The sequence below is a fragment of the Centruroides vittatus genome, unplaced genomic scaffold (genome assembly GCF_030686945.1).
Source record: "Centruroides vittatus isolate TY-2023 unplaced genomic scaffold, ASM3068694v2 contig_439, whole genome shotgun sequence".
NCBI lineage: Eukaryota > Metazoa > Arthropoda > Arachnida > Scorpiones > Buthidae > Centruroides > Centruroides vittatus.
Window position 1 is genome coordinate 2,737,787 of NW_027122239.1, and position 25,199 is coordinate 2,762,985.

The following is a 25,199-nucleotide window of genomic DNA, read 5'->3' on the forward strand; positions in this document are numbered from 1 at the left end:
ATATTTCTTATATTATTATATTTCATTTCACCATCCACTATCTCTATTGAATATATTAAAAATTTTAATTAAAAAAAAAATTATTCAAGTTTCTGAAATCAATTACTATAACTTTAATTTAATTTTAAAAATTCTTAAAATTGTATTAAAGTTATAATAAATTAACACCAGAGACGGAGTATTTTCTCTTAACTTTATATATATAGTAATGTATGCCTTATAATTTTATATTAAATATAATCTCTCTAATTTTGTTCATGCTCTTCTAATGCCAAGCTATATTTAAAATATCTGAATATGTTATAGACATTTTTCTATTGTTGGATGTTAATTCAAATTTTTTTGCTTAGAATGTTCACAATACAATTTAGTCAAAAGAACCAAAACTTTTTAAATTACATATTTGTACATTTTAGTTAAAATTGTTTGGTCAATAACATTCTTAAACTTTTTCTGTGTCAAATTACACTGTATTAATTATAATAAAAAAATATCTGTACATGTTTATTTCTGATCATAACACATCCAAATAAAAAGATGTTAGAATATCTACACCAGAAAACAGTACAGTTTCACGTATCTAAAAGCCTTTTACCGGTGCGCGTATCATCACTCTAAACCAGCGATTCCCAAACTTTTTTGATCCACCGCCCCCCTTTGTTCCATAAAGTTATAGCCAACACCCCCTAACCCATTTTCTCTTGTGTGGGAAAGGATTGGAAATATTCTTAGGAAAATTTTTCTGTGAATCTCACACTTTGTGCCCTTACCGTACATTGTTCTCAACATCTGGAAACCATTAAATGCAATGTTTCCTCTTATCCATTTAACAGAGGAAAGGGAACGGCTGTCAGTGACCCCAACTTTTGCCTTTGGTCACCGTTCAGTACCCTGCCTCCAGCGCCCCCTAGATTTACTCACCGCCCACTTTGGGAACCACTGCTCTAAACCATAAGATTTCGCTTTTGCTTTATAAGAAGGCTTCCAAATAAAAAGTAACAAAGTTTAAAAGAACACAAGTTTGTATTTCAGTTTATAATGTAATTTATAAATTTGTATGTTTTAAGCATTGAAAACTACAAACTTTATATATATACAATTCAGATTATAAATATCAGATTTGAGTAAAATTGTTCATCCTCTTAATTAAAATAAAGTACCTTATTTTAAACCGTAAATGACTTCTTGTTCTTCTTTCAATGTATTTTTCACATTTCAATTATTAAATAATTAAATTTCCAGTATATATTATTTAAAAAATAATGAATAAATATTTCCGTAATAATAAAATGCAAAAAAAGAAAAAAAAATTTATAATTGTTTACATTTTCGACTAGAACTAACACATGATGAATCAAAGAGAACATAAAAATTTTGAAGCACCATTAAAAAAAAAATACAATAAATTACTCATAAAAAATATATTTACACATATATAAATGTAAACTTAAAATATTTTCAAATGTGTTTCCATGATTCAATAGAGGTTAATTAAATTTCATTACTGTTTAATCTTAAATTGATTTAACATTAAATGTCTACTTAAAAAATGAAATTCAATCATGAAATTGTTATTTCATAATCCATCACCCCAAAGATAACAATGATGATGCTATTCTATATTTGATATCAGATTTACTTCATTATATAAAAACTGTTAATAAATAAAACATTTACGAAGTAAAACGATCAAAAGAAATTTACAGGGAGGAAAGGTTTATAAAATTCATTCCATTTCGCGATTTAATATCGCGTGGCACTTTTAAAAAATTTAAGTAAAATATAACAGATTTATATAAACTTACCTGGAATTTTATTTTATATAATTAAAAGAAACATTCATCCACCGCAGACGGGTGAAAATAACAGGCGAAAACCCATTGTAAAATCGTACGTTTTCAATTTGAAAGAAATGTTTTCAGACATCAGACAACCACGTGTAGTCACTTGTCGTTATTAAGAAAATTCTATCCAATATTAAAGTTATACCAGCATAAAATAGTACAAACGTATCAAAAACATCCAAAATAATTAAAATGCATTCAATTCGGAATGAAGTAAGGTGTATATATTATATTCATTCATGTTTTTACACAACTCGACAAATCTAAGCCCTACCGTAACATACGCCATTTTGGTTTCTTGGACAAAGGATTTACGGTCACGTGATATAAAATGGCTGTTCTATCTATTGATAATTTCTAGAAGGGAAACTTTCGACATTTTTATAAAAATGATCTCATTGTTTAAAACTTTACAAAAAAATCCATAAACTATTTATATCTCGTCAAATGATTTATTACGCTTCAAATTTGTCTTTAAATTTTAAAACATTTGCGGGAAAATCGGAGGAAATAAAAAAATTAATTTATTTGAAAATATTCCTTATTCAAAAATATATTTTTACTCGATAAGTAAATAATAAAACATAAAATAACTCTAATTCAAAAATATATTTATGCCTAAATATGCATTTACAGATAAACAAAGTCAGTTTCGTGCGCCATCGAGGTCAGTTGTTTGTATTACAGAAAAAAAAACAAAATTCCGTATTTCTCAAACTTTACAATTCAATTCGATTATTTATTATATTATTAATTTAACGTTTCATTAAATAATTTTACCAAATTAATTACTTTAAATTAATTTACGGTGAATATGTCTACATATTTCTGTTTCGTATGTGTGAAAGAATTCAATTGGATCACGGGGAATACTTGACGGGAAAGAACCAATGATCTTCTACGTCGTATATCGTCTAGTTATAATTATATGTATGTGCAGTCAGCTTTAGTTTATGTTGTGTAGTAGTCAGGTAAGACCTTGAGGGATGAGTGATAAAATCGTCGACTATCGTTCGACGTATTTTTTTTATTTGGTGACTAGCATACATTAAAAGTTCAAAATAGGTCCAATATTGAGCTGCATGGGATCGAACGTATCTTTCGTACCGCCGAATCGTAGAATGGGTGATAGGATTAATAATTCTGACACGGATACTGATCCAGATCCCGACATAGCAACCATTTTACAATATCTCATCAGAAGGTAATTGCTTTCATTTCAATAGCGTTACAAAATCTAAATGTTATTCGTTCAACGAAATATAATGATTAAACGTAAAATAAGTTATTAACAAGTTTTCGTCACCGATGAAAATGAGAAAACAAGTATTGTGAAAGCTGACGAAATGTCTTGTGATAATTTTATTTCAAAGGTGATTTTTTTTTTCTAAAGAATTGTTTACAATTGCTGAAATTTAGTGTGATTGAGTCTACACAGCTGAAACGTTTGTTTTCTGTCAGTGATTACCATTGTACACCATGAATTTGATTTTGTTAACTTTTAAAAAATCTTATTTATGTAGAAAGTAAATAGAACAAACATTGTCAATACTATGACCGATTATGTGATTGATGCGATTATATGACCGAGACTGTGCAAATACATTACTCGTGAACTAATAATTTATTTTTATGTTTAATGTTAATACGCTGTATAGTCACTTGTGAGCTAATTCTTATTGCTGTTCGTTTCGTCTAGAAAGTGTACGATTTGACATCGTAGCTACACTTAACTGTTCGGTGTTTGTTTCGTCGGTGTAGTATCTTGGTATATGTTTTTCTACGCTAGTTGGAAATTATAAAATAGAATACCGTATCCTCGGTCGATGAAGAAATTGTAAGTAGAGTGGTAGAAATGGCAATAATGCATGCTATAATTCGTGAGAATATTTTAAAATGATTTGCATGATTTTGTTTAATTTCTACAAACAATGACATTTTTTTTGTTATTTTATATCAAATAATCTAAAATGTGAATTAATGATTGAAATTATATTATTATTTATTACTTAATACCTGTTGGATGAATGCGAATGATTCAGACAACCCAAAGTTAACATTAACAAAAAGAGAGTTTATTTCTACATCTAATTCATTCGAGAACAGCAGAGAAAGTGAGGGAAGAAATGGACAAGTGTTTACATAAAAGTTGTAATTCGTAATTTATGTCACCTTCCTGACACCTGATGTAAGTTCACATACTTTTGGTAAGTCAGTGCAGGGTGACAGAAATTCCGCAAAACTTGCTACAAATAATTGCTACAATATCCATCATTTTATTGTGTTATATAATACTTGCAATGATATATTTTATTAAGGGTTTATAGGTGTTTTTTTATTTGAATATTTAAAATAAGAAAAATTTTAAGTTTATTATACGTGTTTGAGTTGAGTAGACACACTGTTTTGTTTGTTTGGTTGTGATACTTTCTACACTGATTATGTCAATATTTTTAAAAAATAATATTAGAATAACTGATTCGACATATACCAAACAAATGTAGAAAACCTTTTTAAATTAGCACGTTCAAAATTTTAATTTCCAACTAACATTTTCAATCATTTTAATGGCCTTCATCAGACTGTTCTACGTATGAATCAAACACTTCTTAAATATAACAGAACAAATAGAATATAGAATTCCTATCACCATTTGAATCCTGGAACACAGCAATGATTGGTTGTAAATTATGAACAAATACTAAGTATTATACAAATTGAATTTTTTTTTTTTTTAAATTTATCTATGTAGATTTATACTAATATAGTTGAGTCCACTCAAAAGAAATCCGGATAACAGAAACTTTTGCTTAATAGAAACTGTTTATGCCCCAGTTTTTCTGCCCATTTTTTGTATAATGTTATGTCGTGCATAATAGAAACTTCGATATTACAAACATCTGCTTAGCAGAAAACAAATATCACGCTCTGCAATCTATTCTGATTGTCTATTGGTGATTTGGTCTGCTGACTTGCACCAATGATGACCCCTTACTTTTGTTATTTTATTGCTGAAGTTTTGATCTTATCTTCTTATCCAAGTGCTATCCTTTTCTTTGTGATTATTAAAACAAAACTGAACCCAAAATTATTTATTTTTGGTTTTATTTTGTTTTAACAATCTGTATAACCTCTGTCAAAAAAAGGGGGGGGGAATGCTTAACAGTTGATAAAAATTTGAGAATACTTTGATGTTGCTAAAGAATTTGGGATCAATTAATGCATTGTTTCTAAAATCAAGAAGATGAAGAAGAGATCAGATAAACAGCTCTAGAAAATGGTAACATAAACAGAAAATGAAAAAATATTTTGCAAAATTGTAAACAATGCAAAATTACTGTTTTTTTTTATTATTATTGAAAAATCTGTAACCATTGATTTTAAAAAATTAGTTAATACAATAAAAACCACTTTATAATAAGGAAATGTAATCTTTTGATAAACTTATGATCAAAGCTAAAATGAAAGTTTATTTTTTTTAAGCTGATTGAGTTTTGAAAGTAGTTTGGTTTAAAGCAACAAAGTTTCTCTTAAGCATAGTTTGGCTGTTGGAAACTTTGCTTAGTAGACAACTCTTTTATTAGGCCCAACTGGTTTCTCTTAAGACTAGAACAGTGTTGTGAAGTTAGAGTTGGTAAAATTCTTTCCATTCAGCAACTCTGACTTCAAAGTTTACTATTGATAAAATGTGAAGTAAGAGAAATACTTTTTAATTAATTAGTAAGAAATTTCTTAGAAAACAGATATTTCAATAAATTTAAATAGCCTTCATGGATATCATTTTGATATTTCATAGCAAAATGTCATGTGTATCTCAGTGAAATGTTCATACTTTCAGAAAATAGCTTTTATTAATTTAAGGCCCACCATTGGCCGAATGGTTAAAACTACTGAATACATATGGAATTGCACCTGGAAAGTAAATGCTTATGGTATCACTTCAAAGCATCAAGCTTATCTTTACCAAAAAGAAATTTCTAAGATAAAAATTTGACTTTCATTTCAAGTACCATAATTTTTACTTGATGCAATTTTTTTTTTACTTCTCAGATGTTTTTCTTTGGATATCAATGGTTTTTTTGACTAATTTGACTAATTAATTTTTTCACTGCCCTATTGGTTTAGAATTATTTATGACTATTTATTATAGCTTTGATAACATAATTTGATCTTAAAACAGTCAATTCAAAAACAATGAAAAAAGTAAAACCATGATCTGAATCTAACTGCAACAAACTAAAAGAGGAAGAGAAAACTGAAAAAATGTACTTATTAGGATTGTTTCAGCTTATTCACTGGTTCTCTGGGCATGATAGTACCCGACAGTTCAAGACGATTTTTTTTCCAAATTTCACATTTTAAAATTCTATGGTATATTCCAGTTCATTCAATCGTTCATAGGAAATTAACTACTTTACATTGCAAATTTACTAGAGTCAGAGTTGGACTTTTTGTTTACCAACTCCACTACACTGGACTAGACTATACCAGTTGTGTATAAAATTAGTTACCAGTATATCTCAGGTTACGTTGTTTTGAGTTAAGTCGTTCTCAATTATACATTGTTTGTCAAAAAAAATATATGGAAAAATAAAAATTAAGTTTAAGTCATTTTATTCTACTTTATGTCTGTTTGTCACAAATATTGAAGTTGTAATATCACTAGAAAAGCATTAAAAGCACATAAAATCATGCTACTTTACAATAAAAAAGAATAAAAGTATTTAAAATCATATTAAAATAATCAGAATCAGCTGTTGATGCTGACAATCCACAGCCATCTGTAAATAAAGAAATTAAATGTAAATATTGGTAAATTTAATAAATTAGTTTTTTCTACTATTGCAAAATAATTTTAATAACTGTATTTGTTATTTAACCTTACAAAATCATTTTATTTTATAATGTCTTAGAGCAAACCACATTCACAAATAGAGTCCACGATGTACTGTAAACATCGCCAAATTGTAAACATGTACTGTACATGTATTTGTAAATTCAGATTACTTTTTTCCCTGTACTATATTAAAAACTAAAATTTATTTGTTTGCAAGCTTAAAATAGATTCTTATTAACTGTATATTATTAAAAATGCATTTATAAATAAAATACAGAACTGGGAATGGTTATTTGTAATTTAGCCTAGTGACAAGTAAATTTGGAGTCAAGTAAATTTGACTTAAGGTTCCGGGTACTGACGTAAGGTGAGGTATACCTTATGTCAGTTTTTAAGCGTTCTGTTCTTCATTGGATTATTTCTGTTTAATTTTTAGTAAATTTCCGTATTCGCCTGATGACAACGACTATAGGTTCATCGAAAGTGCTTGCGATAAGAAAACGTACATTTAACACCAATCTCAGTGTTTTCTCCATTTTATTATACAGTATTTGGCGTGAAAATCATCCCATTGGTCATTATACCCCTGTGTTTTTGCTTATATATGCTAATACAATGGCTTTGCTGGCCAAGGAATATCAGAACATTCTTTTTAAAATATGCAAAGCTACTATAAAACTCGCATTCCTCACCAAATGCAGATTGTTTGTAATGTATCAAATGTTGATATTTATTATATGTTTGGGAGTAGGGATTCACAACCTTCTGTAAAGTTGAGGTTCTTTGTTTTTCACAGTAAGTATTCAAGTGATGATGATAAAAGTAAGAAAGTAAATTATTTTTAATATCATCATATAATACTTACTTAGTGTGAAAGTTTGTAATGTCAACATGGACTTGTTTATAAATTGAAGTTGTATTTTTAGATAAAGGAAATAATCTTAACAATATGTACAACAGAAAATAGTTAACAGTTCTGTTACAAGATGTGTTTATAGTTTAGTAATATTAGTAAATATTTAAAAAAAATATACAAATGTAAGTAGTAGTAAACAATTTTTATTACCTTAGATTGTATTGATTTTAAGATATTATTGTAATTGTTTAAGCAGATATCAACATATAATTTTTTGTCCTTAATTAATTATACTATACTTGTATCCACTAGTTGAACTAGGACTTGTTATCCTGGGGAAAAGAAACACAATTTCCAATGTCCAAAGTGGACACAAGTATAGTATAAGTTAAAATTATATTTTGTTAGCTGTAATGTGGAAGAAAATGGAATATAAGCAGATAGAAATGAAGTTCAAAACTTATAATTCAAAATATGTTAAAATTTTAATCAGTTATTGAAAATTTACAAATAAATAATAAATTGTTTTTTAATTTTACATTATTATGTGAAGTACACTAATAAATTAAATATATTACACGCCTTTAAAGTATCCAGCATACTGTTAAATTATCATAAGAACGTTTTCGATCACTTTTAGAGATCTTCTTCAGTTACCCATTAAAAAGAACGAACAAAATTCGAATTTAAAAGATCGCAAGTTTCGTTCATAATGACGTCATCACTAACGTAAAACATTTAAATTCGAATTTTGTTCGTTCTTTTTAATGGGTAACTGAGAAGATCTCTAAAAGTGATCGAAAACGTTCTTATGATAATTTAACAGTATGCTGGATACTTTAAAGGCGTGTAATAGATTTAATTTCTGATTTGTTTGTTCCAGTAAGCATTTATTATTGTACACTATAAATGTTTGTCTAAAGTTTAATTATTTATGTATGTGTTAGACTCAAAGACAGAGATTTTTTTTCACTCTAGGAACATTTTCAATCAACACCTGATTTCAGATCCAGCTGCAATGTGAATTTCATGTTGTGGTACTTTCAAAAATGCACATAATGCATTTTTGCATATTCAATAAGACCACAAAGTGAAATTTGTATTGATGAATCAATACAAATTTGAAGAAAATAATGATCGATAGAAGTTTGTCTTACATATTTAAGGCTTAAACATAAGATTAATAAGGCTAACTGTTTATTTTCAGTATAATTCTCAATGTACATTAGAATTTAATTTTATTCTAAATGATGATAAAAATTTTTTAATTTATTTTTGCACAGATATTTTTATTGCATTGAATCATGCCTACATTAATTAATAAGGGTACACAATACATTGTGGCATTTTCACATTGCCAGATTGCATTTTGATTGATTATTACAAGAATATCATCACAAATTTTGCTCTGGTCTTATTGAATATGCTAAAACACATTGTGAACATTTTTGAGAATGCTACAATATGAAATTCTCATTGTGGCTGGATCTGAGAAGTCAGAATGCATTGTGGTCATTTTTTTTCCTCAATAAGCATTTTTTGTCTTTGAGTCTAACATATGTATAATGAATATGTTAGACTGTATATGTATATGTATAAGAAAAGCCAACTGAAGAGGACTAGTAGGTCCGAAATGCATTTTGGCATAGGTATATATCTAAACAAGTATAAATTTATATATTAAGTAATATAAATTAGGCTGTTAATGTTTGATACATCTGTTATATGAAAATTATTGTTATTACTTACAATTTGAAAAGATTAGTAAATATTTCTTAATTTCAAGTGTACTGGTATTGGTATGTTGTGTAGGTGTACTTACAATTATAATTTAATGTAATTGAAAATAATTAGTAATCATTAAGTTTCCAAATTCAAATGATGATAAGAGTTCTATGTTCTATTTGTTCTGTTATGTTTAAAAAGTGTTTTGATACATATTTAGAACAGCCTGATAAAAGCCATTAAAGATGGTCAAAAATGTTAGCACTTTCAAAATTTTAATCCACAACTAATTTAAAAGGTTTGATTAATATTTTATAATGGGAAAAAAAACAAAAATACACACACATCTAATTTCACTTTTTATGATCTATTTTATATATTATAAAATGAAATCAGACAAAATTTTCACATCCAAAAAGAGTACATGTCCACGGAAAAGAGGAATATGGTAACCCTATGATAATACAATGACAGTTTTATAAAAATTAAATGTGTAAAATATAATAAAGCTCAACTTTTCTAAACATGTTATGTGAAAGACAAGACATATCAAAAAACATGAACAGAATATTCAATGACATTAAATAAATCAATAGTGAAGTTACATTTTGTAGTACTTTCATGCTTTACTTCCCAATTGTGTTTTCAGATCAATATTGTTAAATAAAAGATAATTTACAAAGGCTTTTTTAAAAAGCATGAAGTGTGTTATAATGTAACATGATCTTGGCAATTTCATCATTCTTTTCATAGACTTATATTATACTTTATACTCAATCTGTATAAAATAAAATAACATGTGATTCAATGCCAATACAGTTTACAGTATAAATTTTCTGAAAAATATAAAACTTTTTGGAAGTTTTGATATGGTTTAAAATTTGGCTTGTGGTTATTCTTAACTAGTTATATAATTTTTAAATTTAAATCTCACTTTGTAAAGATTCTCTTACAATTTTTGTCAACTAACTTCTAAATAGAGAATTAAATCCTACTAAAAATTAAATTCTTCCTGATAACTGGATCAATAACTAAGTACACCATTCAAAACCTTGATGTTCCAGTAAATAAATTAATGTAAATTTGACAAACATTTTTGATGTTATGCAAATTCTACTCTTCATGTCATCATCATTGAATCTAAAACAATTTTGTTTTAATGACAAAGATAGCAAATAAAAGAAAGATGGATACAGTATACTTTCAATTATTTGGTTTGTGGATTATCTGTATATGTCTCAATAAAAATTTGTCAGAAATACAAATATTAGCATTAAAATAAAAAGTCTGTATTGTTAACTATTGCTATCTAACTAAAAGTGCATGTTGAGCATTTGATCTAATTTTACCAGTCGTAGATGACTCCACCCACTACTCTATCTGACCATCTGGCATTCCAGATATTAACAGTATCCTATTTTAGAAGGTTAATTAGCCAACCTTCACCCTAGAGCATTTTTATTTTAGAACCCTTTCGGCCGATTGCAGAGACAGAGATTACGTTAAACGACGTTTAACAACAGAACGGCCTATAGACGTTGGCTGGCTGAACCGCGGTTAAAAATGCATTGCAAAGACGACGACCGTCTATTTCTGAACGTCGTCTAAACGAATCTCGGCAAAACATTGGCTGTTACTTTCTTCGCCATTACTCCCTTGTTTTAGGAGTAATTCAGCCAATCAGATTATTCGTGTGACGTCAGAAACATGGCGACTGTGTCGAAAACGTGTAGGAACTTTTCGGAAGAAGAAAAGAACGTCCTGGCGGAAATTATTAAAAATTATCCCGTAATTGAAGAGAAGGGGTATGATAACCGTACTCTAGCGTAAAAAAAAACCGCATGGGAGAAGATTCAAAACGAATTCTCTTCGTCATTTCCCTGTAGAGCAGCTCGTACAATAGCACAATTGAAAGGCAAGTATGAATGTAAAATATTCATTTCAGATTATAAGATGTTAGTTAATATTTTTTACCAATATTTTTAACATTAATAATATCAAAGTAGAATAATAATTCAAAATTTTAATAAAAAGAAAATAGAAAGTTACGATTATTAATCACCTAAATTAAATTTATTACAATGAAAATTACTTTGTACAATCTATATTTATGTGAAAGAGTAAGGAGAAAAAGTCCGAATTGTAGAACTCTATTCTGAATCAAGATTTCATATCCTACTAATCCCTACTTCTATTTATTAGATTAATAGATTATGTAAATATACAAATATTAAAATAGCATATTTAATTTAAGAAAAATTTACTAGAAAAGTATATCTTATGATCTATGTTATAGGTTGCTGGAAGCGATTAAAAATAGATGCCAAAAAAGAGGCAGATAATAACCGACGTGCTGCACATATAACAGGTGGAGGACCAGCACCATTATCATTGAATCCCTCCACACAAGTGGTTTTATCTGTTTTGGGTGACAGTATTGAACCATTACCCAATCCAGATGATCCACCATCGCCACTTATCGTTACATATGAAAATATTGAATCACTTACAGATACAAATGAACACTCTAATTCAGCAATATTTTCACCTGTAGTGATAAGTGATGTAGCTGTCAGGGAAAATGTGAACGTGGCAGATGATCCACCACCACCCAAAAGACAACGGTAAATAATATTCAGATAAAATAATACTAAATATTAATAATTACTTTCTAAAAAATAATGATTTATATTATATTTATAGCATTAATTCATTAGAGAAAGCCCAAATCCAGCTAATAGAGGAGGGCATAAAAACAGAGAAAATGAAACAAGATACAGAGAATATAAAACAAGATACAGAGAGGAAAAAGCAAGAAGCAGAACAACTTAACATAGAGTTATTAAGATTAAAAAAGTTGAAACTTCTGCAAGAACTAAAATTATTAGAAAATAACTAAATGTATTTAATAAATATTAAAACGGCCCTTTTCAGGGCCAACAACTTTAGTTAAGAGTGGTCATATCATATTAATAAACAATTAGATGATGGGAGAATATCAAAGAAAAAATATAAGAAAATAAAGATTATAATTATCATGACTAGGGTGAGATGTCATCATTTTTAACTGTCATGGTGGCTTTTTTGAATGTTTTATTGAATGTTATATAAACATTTTCAACAATGCCTGATGGAACTGTACTTAAGGAGCAAGAAATACATAAAATTTATTATTTGAGTGGTTCAGGCAAGTCTCTGAGACAAATTTCTGTTGCTGTAAATAGATGTACGAATGCTATTCAAAATGTTTTCCAACAAGGTAAAAATTATGGGCAAAAAAGAAAGTCAGGACAGCCTAAATGTTTAACATCAAGAAATGAGAGAGAAGTTTTTAAGCTTATAATTAATAAAAGCAAGTCAACAAGGCAAGCTGCTGCTGAATTACCAATAGATTTATCTCATGTGACTGTTTGGAGAACTTTAAAAAACAATGACAATGTAATTTATTTAAAAATGAAGTTGAAACCACCTTTTAACTGCCAAACACAAATCAATGCATTTAAACTGGGCTAATGACAAGATGGGATGAACTGAAGAATGGTTAGAAATAATGTTTAGTGACGAGAAGAAGTTTAATTTAGATGGCCCTGATGGGTTTTCATATTGGCATAATTTAAGAAGAGAAAGCAACGTTAAAATAAGCCAGCAACAAGAGGCTGGGTCTGTAATGATTTGGGGTGGTTTTGGAGGTGAGTGGAATGGATGGAGAGGTAAAACTGATTTAGTAATTGCTGACAAAAATATGTTTTAAAACATATAAAACTGTTTTCTATCAAAAAGTTTAAATAAATTTTGAAAAATCACAAAATTTATGGTGTTCCTTATACTTTTGTAACAGAATGTAGAACAGATTAAAAATCAGTAATAAAATATGAAAATTCCATATTGTAAAATATCTAAGTAATATGCTGAGTCCAAAATGTAAGTTTTAAACAAAATTTTGAAATTTGTAAATAAAATGAAGACATTAATTTATATTTTTAGCTCAGCTTTCTATGAATAAATTCTATAATGACTTTAAAACTGTTTTTAACCACATTATCAGATTTATGTTGACATTTTATGTATTTAATTTTAGTGTAAAATAACCAAATATATGGTAGAACAAACATTAAACATAGAAATCATAATTTAAATCTTTTTGAGGAAATATGGATGAATAAAACAATTGTATGAATGTTTATTTAATTTGTTACATAGGTTATGTTAAGAAATATTTTTATTTAAAATGAATAAAAAGAGAATTATTTTGTCTGTGATAGGCTCACTCTTTATCAAAATTGTATGGTCCTGAAAAGGACCTTTTGTGAAATTTCTACAGTACTGTTTCATTTAAGTGAAATGTTGCAGTACAATAGATCTTCGAAGAGCAGACCCTGAACTTGATTGCTCATTCACTGTTGAACTTTCTTCCTCTCTCTCTTCATTTGAATGTTCAATCAGAAACTCCTCCTCTTTAAAATCAATGGCCCAATTATGTAAAATTGCAGTGGCTATTATTATATTGAGTGTGTTGTCTAATTTCGTTCTTAGACAACTTCCTATGCAGGGAAATCGTCTTTTCCACACCCCAAATAATCTCTCCACGATATTTCTTGCTCGTGAATGAGCTTTGTTGTACCGTCTTTCGCCGTGATTCTGCGGATGTAGAAATGGGGTCATTAAGTACGGCAAACAAGGATAGCCACTGTCACCAACAAGATATCCATTACAATATCCTTGGTGAAGTTTTTCTTTAATACTGCTGTTTGAAAAAATTCTGCTGTCATGTGTTGAACCTGGCCACCGAGCAACAATATTCCTAATTTTCATTTTTCCATCACAGATGACCTAAAATATACATTTAAACATGCATCAATTATATATTTTCATTAAAGTTATCAGGTTGAGATATCAAAGATATTATTTGATATTTTTATTTTCATGTCAAAGAAATAGTCAAGAATATAACTGTTCATAACAAGGCATAACAATTTAAAATGTTAGAAAAATATATAGGCCATTGCATACTTAATAGTCATTTAAGCTACAATAAATTAGTTACAAAAATATTTGTGGAGAACAATAAAATTGTATTTTATTGAAATTTTACTTAAATATGTTATTTTCTTAACCTCATAATTAAGTAAAGATGATGATATATGTAAATAATTCTCACCTGGCAGTTAATAGAATAATAGGATTTTCTATTATAAAAAACTTGTGCTCTACTGCTGTCAGGACACTGGATAGGTATATGGGTGCAATCAATTGCCCCAATTATACCAGGAAAGTTATCTTTAGACAATACCGAAAAATCATGTTTAACAGATGGAAGTTCCGATTCTGTCGGAAATACAATTTCGGCATTCTTCAAATGAACTAATGCCTTTGAAACATTTTGGATGGTTCTGATAAGGATATAACGATAATTAATAAAAAATGCAATATATAACTTATACAAACGTTAAATAAGACCTCATTCTTATAAACGTCTCTAACACTATACAAAACAATTTTTTAAATTTATTTAATAATAGTTTGATAGATACCTGCATACAGTAGAGACGTGAACTCCGATAAGATCACCGGCTACCCTCTGGTAGCTTCCGGTGGCATAAAATCGTAATGCCGTCAATAATTGTTGCTCGGTAGTTAACGGCAACCCTCTTCCATCTAGATGTTTAATTTCGTCGCCAATACGATTTAAAATGCGAACGAATCCAGATTTAGAAAATCTATACCGAATTCGAAATTCGTCTTCGGAATAGATTTCCATAGGATTATTCCGATCTCGCATTACCCTCTCTCTTCGTAATTGCCGAGATGAATAATGTTCTTGATTCGTCCCGTTCGCAAGATGTATTAAATTCAGAATATCCATTATAATACGACCAACAAATGAATATGGCGTCTTATACTCAAGTAAAACGCTCTCTAAACCTGCTATCGAGGGAGTCTAGAAAGTAGGTCAAATAACTTGTTTCTAATCGCTGTCTACATTGTGGCAAGCGTGAAACTCTGTCTCTGCAATGAAATTTTTCTGACCCGCGGTCTACCCGATCTGTAAACCGCCGTCGGCCTCTAAACGTTGTCTCTGCAATCGGCCCTTTGTGGCTATTGTTTCCTATGTAGAATGGCCATATTGTATTAAAGGGAAGGATAAAGAAAGGGTCCTAATACACAAAATTCCTGCTTTTAAAGAAAATATGCAGTGTTAATTACAACCAGGTGTCTGCTCTTTCTATGTTGGTCATTTGAATTTGAGAGTTGGTCACTATCTTGTTCATTTAGTTGCTAAAGTTCAAAATTAAAACTGGAATATATAACATGTAATAAAATGCACACCATACATAATTTTCCAGCAAATGTTGGTTTATTTTATAAACCTGCTTCAGATTTCAAATTTTGCAATTTGAAATTCCAAATTGGAATGTTTCAAACATTTGATGACGTTATTTATAAAATTTTTTTTCAATTTGGAATTTCAAATTGTGAAATTTGAAACCCGAAGTAGGTTTATAAAATAAACTGAAAACGTTTGATCCACAAACTCCACTTGCTGGAAAATTATGTATGGTATGCATTTTTATTACATTCAGTTGCTTCCAAGGTTTATTCTAAGTCTCGATTCAAGGATAGTTTTGAATATGGCATATGTAAAACAAGAGAGAGAAACTAGAAATCTGTGAAAAATTTGGAAACGGAGAATTGACAAGTAATTAGTCAATAATTATGGCATAAAAAGCAGTAAAGAGAAATTAATGTCCTTCTTTAGTAATAATGTAGCTGTGTGTTCAAACTGGAAGAGTACGAAAACATTGTCATACAAGGACCTGGATCATCAAAAGTTTAGTGGTTCATCAGAAGAGAGCTAAAGGAATACAAATCTCTGGTGCAATGTGTGCAGAGAAAACAAAGTTCTTTCACGAATCACTAGGATTAAAAAGCAAATTTAATGCATCATCTGGATTGTTAACTAATTTTAAACAGCAGTATAGTATCCAACAGTTAACCATGGAAGGAGAACATCTTTGTTCAAACATGCAAGCAGCTGACTTTTTTGATTGTCATCTAAATGTAGTAAGGTGTTGATACCAACTCTATTGGGAAGCCCTGATAGTGTATAGGATGATTCTAAATGTACACACAAAATTTCACGGATTGATTTTTCAAATAATTTCAACTACTAAAGGGCATTGAACATATGTTGAAAATGGTATAGTTGCAATAACTGTTGAAAATGACCACCTACAACTGTAATACAGGAATACATTAATAAATTTCTATTCTCCACATCACATTGATTGGTGTATGTGTTCACAAATATCGGAGATGTGTCAAATTATTTTGCAGGATGTGGCAACATTTTCAATGGTGCCACAAATTAAACATCTTGTAACTTTAAAACTATGCTATTTTGAACATATGTTCAAATGCACTTTTTACATTTTTATGGCTAAAATTATTTAATTGTTTGAAGAATCAGCCCCTGAAATTTTTTGTGCATATATTTTAGAATTACACAGTGTATGTGTGTGTGTATTTATATGAAATTTAAACATGAAAAATTGATTGTAGATTTATCATCTAAAAAATTACATATAAACAGAATTGTCATTTGGAATAGTGGATAGGGGTAGCTCAAAATTTTCTAGAAGTGGCTGAACCATTCTTTTTCTCTCCAGCCACAGATCTGGTTAACTGTAAAGAAAACAAGTCCACATTGCAACATAAAAGGAATTTAATGCAGACAATATCATGTATATATATTTGTGGTGTAATCTCATTGTGCTGCACCTGCTAGTAACTAGCTAATATGTAGACATTTTAACAGCATTCTTATTACTTTTAGTACAACTTATAAATTTATTAATGCTACTTTCCTTAAATTATTTAAACCAAAAATTAATAAGTATTTTCATTTTTATTATTAAAAAATAAATACATTAAAAATTATTAAATAATTTTTAATGTATTTAAAATGTATAAAATATATACATTAAAAATTATTAAATAATTTTTGAATTAGCAGACAATAGTCAAGGCTATTTTTCATTCAGTTGTGCTTGTATGTAATACCGGTACCAGCAATTGCACTCAATAAAAAAAAAATTCTATATGTTTAGACAAGAAATATGGTGACTGGCACAATAAAAACAAATGAAACAAACTGGGCCACTCCTATCAAGAACAAAAATTGTCATAGGTCAACTGGAACTGACATAAAAAAGCAAATGGGATGGGGCTGCCACTTTTGTTGAATACTCTCTTTTGATGAACAGGCAATTGTCTGGTAATTGTCTGTCCCTTATATGTTTTTTTGAGAAATGAGGTGTGAAGAAACACTAATGATATTTTGAAAGGAATATGTAAAAATGTGGTTACTAAAAGGGGTACTATTTATCAACTGACACTAAATTCAAAACAAGAAAATAGGGAAGAAAGTGCAGATGGAAATATACAAAAAAAAAATAGGAAAATACTATAAATGATATAATGTACATGTTTACATTTATAAAGAAACTGGAAATAATTAGCAGTTTAACAGTTTTCATTGTTACATTTTTCTTAAAATAGAACTTTAGTTAACATTTGTGTGTCCAGCAGTAACTTCTTTTTTTTAGAAAAAGAACACTGACTATGCAAAAATTTATTTTATTATTGTGTTTTCTAAACAGTAATTGGATGAATAAAACAACAATTTCAGTATCTTATTGGATAGCCTTGACCATTATAAACTATTACATTTTGACTTATTAGGAAGCTCAGCTTTTGTTGATTAAGATACAGTAATGAAATCATCTGAATGTTGACAAATTCTTAAAGAAACATCAATTTGGTTTTTTTAACATCTTTGTTTTTTGTTGTTATATAATTGGTTAATGTGTTTTGTTCCTCAGACTCTGTTCATTGTAATTATTGTTGTCCATGCTTTGCCTATGGGGAGTGATCAAAATTTTTTTTTCTTGACTTGTCTAAAGGAACAGGAGGCAAAAGTTTCTACTAAAAGTATAATATAGAACTTACTTTAAGCCTGTTACCGGTGTGCCTCACTTAAAAAACCGTTACTAACGTTTTCGAACTATTAAGTTCTTCTTCAGGTAACTGACGACCGTTAATCGAATGCAATTCGAATAAAATCCTACTGGAATACGATTCCGAATTCTATCGCTTGGATCGGTGACGTCATCCAGGCATGCGCTCCTTTACCGGCTGTGTGCTATCTTAAGTTCTTGTTTATGAGTGCTTGCCATGCAGTTGACAGGGCTATTTCGTCCTTGTTGTTGATGCAGTTATCTTCTCTGAGAGTAGCCATATATATGCAAAGAGCTTCTAGCCATCTAAGATGGTGTACGCATTGAGTTGTGCGAATTAGTTTGGCTTGATTGAGTAAAGGTTCTACTTCCGGATCTGAGGCATAGATAGCTAGAGCGGTGGTGGACCTCGCGTGTAAAATATCACTTGCGTGTTCTTTTAGTCTTACTTCCAGGGAGCGCTTCGTGGATCCTACGTAGACCAGGCTTCTGTCCGTTCTATGGTCCATAATCGGGATGGAGTATACCCCCGGAAGTCTTTCTTTGTTGGAAGTGTCTTTACCGTTCCTTAATATATCTGAAATTGTAGCGCATCTTCTATAGGCGATGTGGATATTCTTTTTCTTAGCTATTGTTCTGTATATTGCTTTAAGGTATGGATTGTATGTGACCGGTATGAAACTAGGTGTAACTTCATTGGGAAGCTGGTTAGGTTGTAGTTCTTGGCGTTGCTGTTTACGGACCAATTTACGTGTAATCCCTTGGTAGCCGTGATTCTCGGCTATGTGTTCTATACGTTTCAGTTCGGCTTGGAGAGATCTCTGGGAGGACGAGTGTGTATGTGCCCTCTTAATTAAAGCGTTGAAGGCTGCCGTTTTATAGTGTGGCGGGTCACAGGATCCTACTGGTATATAGAGATGTTCCGCCTCTGGTTTGCGGTAGACATCCGTGTGGGTTGTTGTTTGGTCGAATTTGATGTTGATGTCGAGGAAATGTGCCTCTGAAGGGTGAGCTTGGTCTATCTTTAAGGTCATGCCATAAGGATTATCATTGAATGAATCGAGGAACTCTGATATGTCGGGTTTCAGCCTCCACAGGATGAGAATATCATCTATGTATCTTTTATAGAGTAAGATGTTCGGTAAATACTTCGTGATGATCTTAGATTCCAATTGTCTCACTACCATCTCACAGAGATCTCCAGTGATGGGGCTGCCCATCGGGACCCCTCTACCCTGGGCATATGTGACCCCATTGAATTGGAAAAAGGAGTTTATGTTATAACTCCTTTTCCAATTCAATGGGGTCACACAGAGATGCGCCAATTCTAAGATCTGTTGATGCATAGAGCTGTCATTAACGATGTTAAACAGTGTGTCTCTAAGTGCGCAAAATACCAGTGGTAGTTTGACGGAGGGGTATAGTGACTTGAAGTCTAAAACTGTTATGAAGACGGGACATGCTGGTATCTCTTTGAGGTGAGATAATAGGTCTGCTGGGTTAGCCAGAGCATATGGGTATCCCTCTAAGTTGTGCGAAAGTAGCTTATGTGTGCGTCTCTCCAGTTCAATGGTTGGTGCTCTCGCTTTGTCGATCACGGGTCTTAACTGTTGGCCCGGTTTGTGGGTCTTCGCGAAGGCGAAGATTCTCGGATTGTCCGGAGAATCTATTACGATATTCCTTAATCCTAGGCGTTTAGCTAACTTCGTGTTGGAAAATCGTTTGACTTTCGCTTGTAAGCCATCTATGGCATTAATGCTTGCCTTGGTGCATTGCGTGCTGATAATATGTTCCTCTATTCGTCTATTGTACGTATCACGTTTCATGAGAACGAAAGAATGGCTCTTGTCCGCTCTGACTAAGGTGACTTTGTTTTGTTGCATCCATCTTTTTGTGCGGTCCACGTTAGATTTTATTCGTTTGCTGTCTTGAGGCTGTGTGGAATTTTTAAGTTTGTGTGTGGCTTTCCATCTATAGTAGCAGATATAATATAGAGCATAGTTTTTGAAAACTATATTCATTTCACTTATTGTAGATATAGATGATTTTAAGTGCAATTCTTTAACATTTTCCAATGATTTTGAGTAAATAATAAAGTGAAACTATGAAAGTATAGAATTTCTTATTAATCTTTTATGAATATTCCTTTCATAGTGGACAAGTAAGAATTATCACTGCCGATTCTGATTGTTTATATCAGGAAGATTCAGATGATGAATTTTGCAGCCCTCCACAAGGTATTAGTTAGAATATTTTCTATATTAATATAAATAAATTGCTTTAAAACTTATAAGATATTACCGTATTAGCCCGAATATAACGCGATATTTTTCGACCATTTATTTTCAGTTAAAAAATCGACTCGCGCTAAATTCGGGGTTTAAGTAATGGAATGTAATATAAACAAGGAAATTTTCCTACAGAGATTGAAACGCGACTGAACGTCAGACCTAGCTCGACCGACCACTTCAAAACAACCATGTGATCTAGTTAGTAGGCCTGCGCTTTTGTTTGCATAGCGCTACTATAGTAAGGCTATGTCTCCGCTTGTTCGAAGTTCATTAGTCACGTGATTTTTCGACCGCCTTTTAGTCACGTGGGCTCTCACAGACGCCATTTTTTATCTTAAAATTGTGAAATTTTTGGCTTCGCTCGAAAAATTATTATTACATCTTTCTTTTCTTTATTTTCTCTACTTTTAAACAATGTAAAATATTTCTATATTGACAAAAATGCTTTATTTGTGTCGAATTTAATGTAATTTGATACGTAAAACGCAAAAAATAAACATATCAAATTTCAACTCGCTGTAATTTATCTCATGTTTCACCGATTGCCATCGGGTTTGTTTGTAAATGGGGAAGAAATATGACTCATTCAAGTTAAGTCAGTAGAAATTTCGTACTACTGCGAGAAAATTTGTCAATAGACCCGCTTTACCCCCTAACGCGAAAGTCAATAAACGCTAATTGTTTTATAACCCTATTTTCAAATGCTTTTTTCTGAGTTGTAAATCGACCAATTGACTAAGTTTTTATTTTGTTTTACTCAGAAAAATGTTGTGTTTAAGATTTAACAGATATTTTCTTTACATTTTTACACATGAATTTTATTTTTAATTTTTTATGTGATATAGTCGTGTGTTAGGCTTAACTCGATCATTGACATGAATGTAACCTGTGTTATTAGCTATAAATACCTAAATAAATGCTTATCTGATTGAATTTTACTTTCTTTGAATTCTTTTATGAGTATTATTTTTTTTTCTAAATATCTTTATGAAAATTTTGGAGTCGCGTTAAATTCGCGGGTCGCGTTATATTCGGGCTAATACGGTAATAAATGCTTACTGGAACAAACAAATCAGAAATTAAATCTATTATACGCCTTTAAAGTATCCAGCATATTGTTAAATTATCATAAGAACGTTTTCGATCCCTTTTAGAGATCTTCTTCAGTTACCCATTAAAAAGAATGAAGAAGCAAGAGATTGGCTTCAGGACAATCAAGTAGTTCTCATTAAAGCGGATAAAACTAAAGGCGTTGTTCTCCTCAAAAGGAACACATACTATGAGAAGTTAAGGGAGCACATCAACGCCACAGAATCTCGTATAGCGCCTGACAATTTTTTAGAGACAGTACAACGAAGGGTCAGGAGATTTGTCGCTACTCCTTTGGCACGTATTTTACACATGGAAAGGGCCACCATACAATCTCCGAGGACTCCTAGAATATTTGCCTTCGGAAAAACACACAAACCGGGTTCACAGTTACGTCCAATAGTAGAGAAATGCAATGCGCCTACCTACTTAATAGAAAAGAAGTTAGTTAAGTTTTTGCGAGAAAGAATACCGTACTCTCCCTTTTCAATTAAGAACTCCATACAACTGCTCCAGAAACTTGAGAACATCACTCTAATGGATAACGAATACATGACTGTACTAGATTATAAGGCGTTATACCCATCCATTAAATTACCTCCTTGTTTCTGTGAACTGAGAAATTTTCTATTCAATAACATCGAGAATCCATCGAAACATCATAAGGACATATTAGAATTGGCTCATTTAATTTCTCATACGTCATTCTTTGGCTTTGAAGGAAAAACATACTTACAGGAACGTGGAGTTCCAATGGGTAGCCCCACTTCGCCTCTAATTTGTGAGCTTGTCCTGCGTAAATTAGAAAACTACATCCTACCTTTCTTCCAAGAAGATATAGTGATTTACACAAGGTACGTAGATGACATCTTCATTTTGTGGAAAAATAAACAGAATATAAACCGTTTTATAAACTTGGTCAACGATAACTCCTATGGTCTCACACTGGAGCTAGAACAAGAAAGTGAGCGACGGGTTAATTTCCTTGATTTGGAGATTATATGCAGAGAGGGACACATAGTAACAAAAGTATACCGCAAGCCGATTTATCAACCTTACATCATTCCCAGGAATTCATCAGACCCGGAACACCTAAAATTAACGGCTTTTAAATCATGGATAAAGAGAGCTCACACGCACTGTACTAGCATTTATGATACAGACAGAGAGTTAGATTACATACGCGAAATAGCGTTACAACATGGGTACAGAAGACAAACGATAGATACCCTTATTAAGACCTACCAGCCGCACAGCCGACGTATAAAGAAAAATGAGCAGAAAGAAAGGATTGTCCTTAATTACATACCGTTTTTAAACAAAGTCACTAAGAAAGTAGCCAGAAAAAGGAATTTCCGCATAGTTTATAGACGTAATCCCACGGTTTATAAACTTTTGAGAAACGACAAGGAAAGATATAGATACGACACCCTCACGGGAGTTTACTCGATACCGTTGAGGGATAAGAGATTCAACTCAGACCTTGTGTACGTAGGGGCTACCATGAGAAATTTGAAAAAAAGGATCGAGGAACACAAATACACGGTCAATAAAAATGTTGATAGTACGGTACTAGCGGCATTCGCCAAGGAGCAGGACGTGACGGTTTATTGGGACAAGGCTGAGATCATTAAACCTACCAGATCAACACAAGCTATAAAACACATAGAAAAAATGGAGATACACAAGGCGCACCTCAGCAAACACTGCATTAATCATAGAGACTCGGACAGCTTAGCAACCGCCTGGAAGTCTTTCCACATAACGGATATGACGTAATTTCACTTCTACGCACTAGCCGCTTCTCTCCATTCTCATCTTATTTTGTTTTTACCGTTAAGTTATTTACACACGGGAACTAGAATTATTTGTTTTGTTTAATTTTTTAATTTCTTAATGTTTTACGTTAGTGATGACGTCATTAAGAACGAAACTTGCGATCGAAATTCGAATTTTGTTCATTTTTTTAAATGGGTAACTGAAGAAGATCTCTAAAAGGGATCGAAAACGTTCTTATGATAATTTAACTATATGCTGGATACTTTAAAGGCGTATAATAGATTTAATTTCTTAGAAGATATTTTAATTTTATATCTTAAGTTATTTTTATTTTATAACTTCATACTTTTTAATTTAACATTTTTGATTTTTTTATATTTTTATGATAGCATTACCATATGTATTAATGAATTATATTGTTAAGTAGAATATTAAATATGATGACTGTTTATTAGGTTGCAATTTGAAAAAATTGTAGGCCTATAAATTTCCACTGTTGTCTGTCCATCCATTTGTCTTTCCTTAATATTGAGAACAGAGTTAGATAGATGAAAGACAAGTTATGGAAACCTTAAGGACAGGAAGCCTTGATTAACTATATATGAACTTTGATGCTAGCTGGAAGTCACATTATTTCAATTCAAAAATTTTCCCCTGAAAGGTGTTAGATAGATGACGGGTGCAACGCTATTGTTAAAGGAAAAGTATGAGGTACAAGGGCAAGCCACTACTAATTTGAGGTGGAGAGCATATATTTCAAATTAAATAAATTAAAAATACGATTAAAAATTGCAATCTGGCATTGTGACGATGTCACAATAAATAATTATTTGAATGTTACTGTTGTGAAATATTTGGCAGAATATCAGCTGGTTTATTTGGAACTGCCTGAAACAGTTTGGACTTTAAACCTTACAATAAGATGGAGGATAGCATTATCTATTTAATAATAAAGATTACATATGGCCTTTCTTTAAGATAAGAAGTAAACTTTGGGTATAGTGAGCCACAACCATATGGGAGGCATATCCTCCAGACAAACATGGGAAAGATGTCCAAGGACTGATATTAAACCAATTAAAAATTCAGGTTGTGGATTGAATGTGTATATACAACATGATGGAGTGATGCAATAGCTGGCTGAGAGCTATGGAAGGTCAAGATTGTAAAATTATCCCCAGTCAGTGCCATAATTGACTAGTATGGTTATATCTTAATTATTAATAGTTATGGAGGCAAAGATCAGATAGAAATCCAGTTTGCAAAACTGACAATGTAATTGCACAATTTGCAGGAGTTGTGAATTCAAGTCTTGCTCCAGGTCAGTTCTTTTCTTCCAAAATTTTCTAAATTAAAACTAAAAATTTATTTGTTTATAATTATTAAAATGATGAATTATTGATTGTGACATTGTCAGAATGCTCTCAATTTTAGTAGTCTTGCTCCTGTACATCATACTTTTCCTGTCATGCTGGTCATCTGTCTAACTCCATTTTGGGGAAAATTTTTGTATTGAAATAACTTGATTTCTGGTCCAAATTGGAAGTTTGTATATAGTTAAAATTGGGGCTTCTTGCATCTAAGCTTTCCATATCTGGTCTTAACTTTCATCTAACACCATTCACAAGATTAAAGAAGGACGGACCAAACCAGTGGAAATTTAGGGATCTGCAATTTTTGAAAATTTCGGCCCAATTAGTCGTAATATGTAGCTTTACAAGCCAGTAGTTTATTTGGTTTTAATTAATTAAAAACTTGAAT

The 25,199-nt window shown here is 30.9% G+C and overlaps 3 protein-coding genes across 3 annotated transcripts in view; 2 read left to right on the forward strand and 1 right to left on the reverse strand.

The window, feature by feature from the left end:
• The window catches only part of Pcif1 (Phosphorylated CTD-interacting factor 1), a 67,520-nt gene extending 65,362 nt beyond the window's left edge, over nucleotides 1-2,158 (reverse strand). Inside the window, exon 1 of the mRNA XM_067272476.1 lies at nucleotides 1,806-2,158. The gene's annotated coding sequence lies outside the window, so the exon portion shown is untranslated. The remainder of the gene's footprint in view (nucleotides 1-1,805) is intronic.
• Nucleotides 2,159-2,734: 576 nt separating this feature from the next.
• The window catches only part of LOC136977043 (DDB1- and CUL4-associated factor 11), a 51,556-nt gene continuing 29,091 nt past the window's right edge, over nucleotides 2,735-25,199 (forward strand). The window contains exons 1-2 of the mRNA XM_067272477.1: nucleotides 2,735-3,048; nucleotides 20,434-20,516. Coding sequence (XP_067128578.1) covers nucleotides 2,927-3,048; nucleotides 20,434-20,516 — 205 coding nt within the window. The 5' untranslated portion in view covers nucleotides 2,735-2,926. The remainder of the gene's footprint in view (nucleotides 3,049-20,433; nucleotides 20,517-25,199) is intronic.
• Nucleotides 10,849-12,161, forward strand: LOC136977067 (uncharacterized). Its single transcript, XM_067272506.1, has 3 exons — nucleotides 10,849-11,050; nucleotides 11,502-11,886; nucleotides 11,966-12,161. The coding sequence occupies exons 2-3, from the start codon at nucleotides 11,543-11,545 to the stop codon at nucleotides 12,159-12,161; spliced, it is 540 nt and encodes a 179-aa protein (XP_067128607.1). The 5' UTR covers nucleotides 10,849-11,050; nucleotides 11,502-11,542.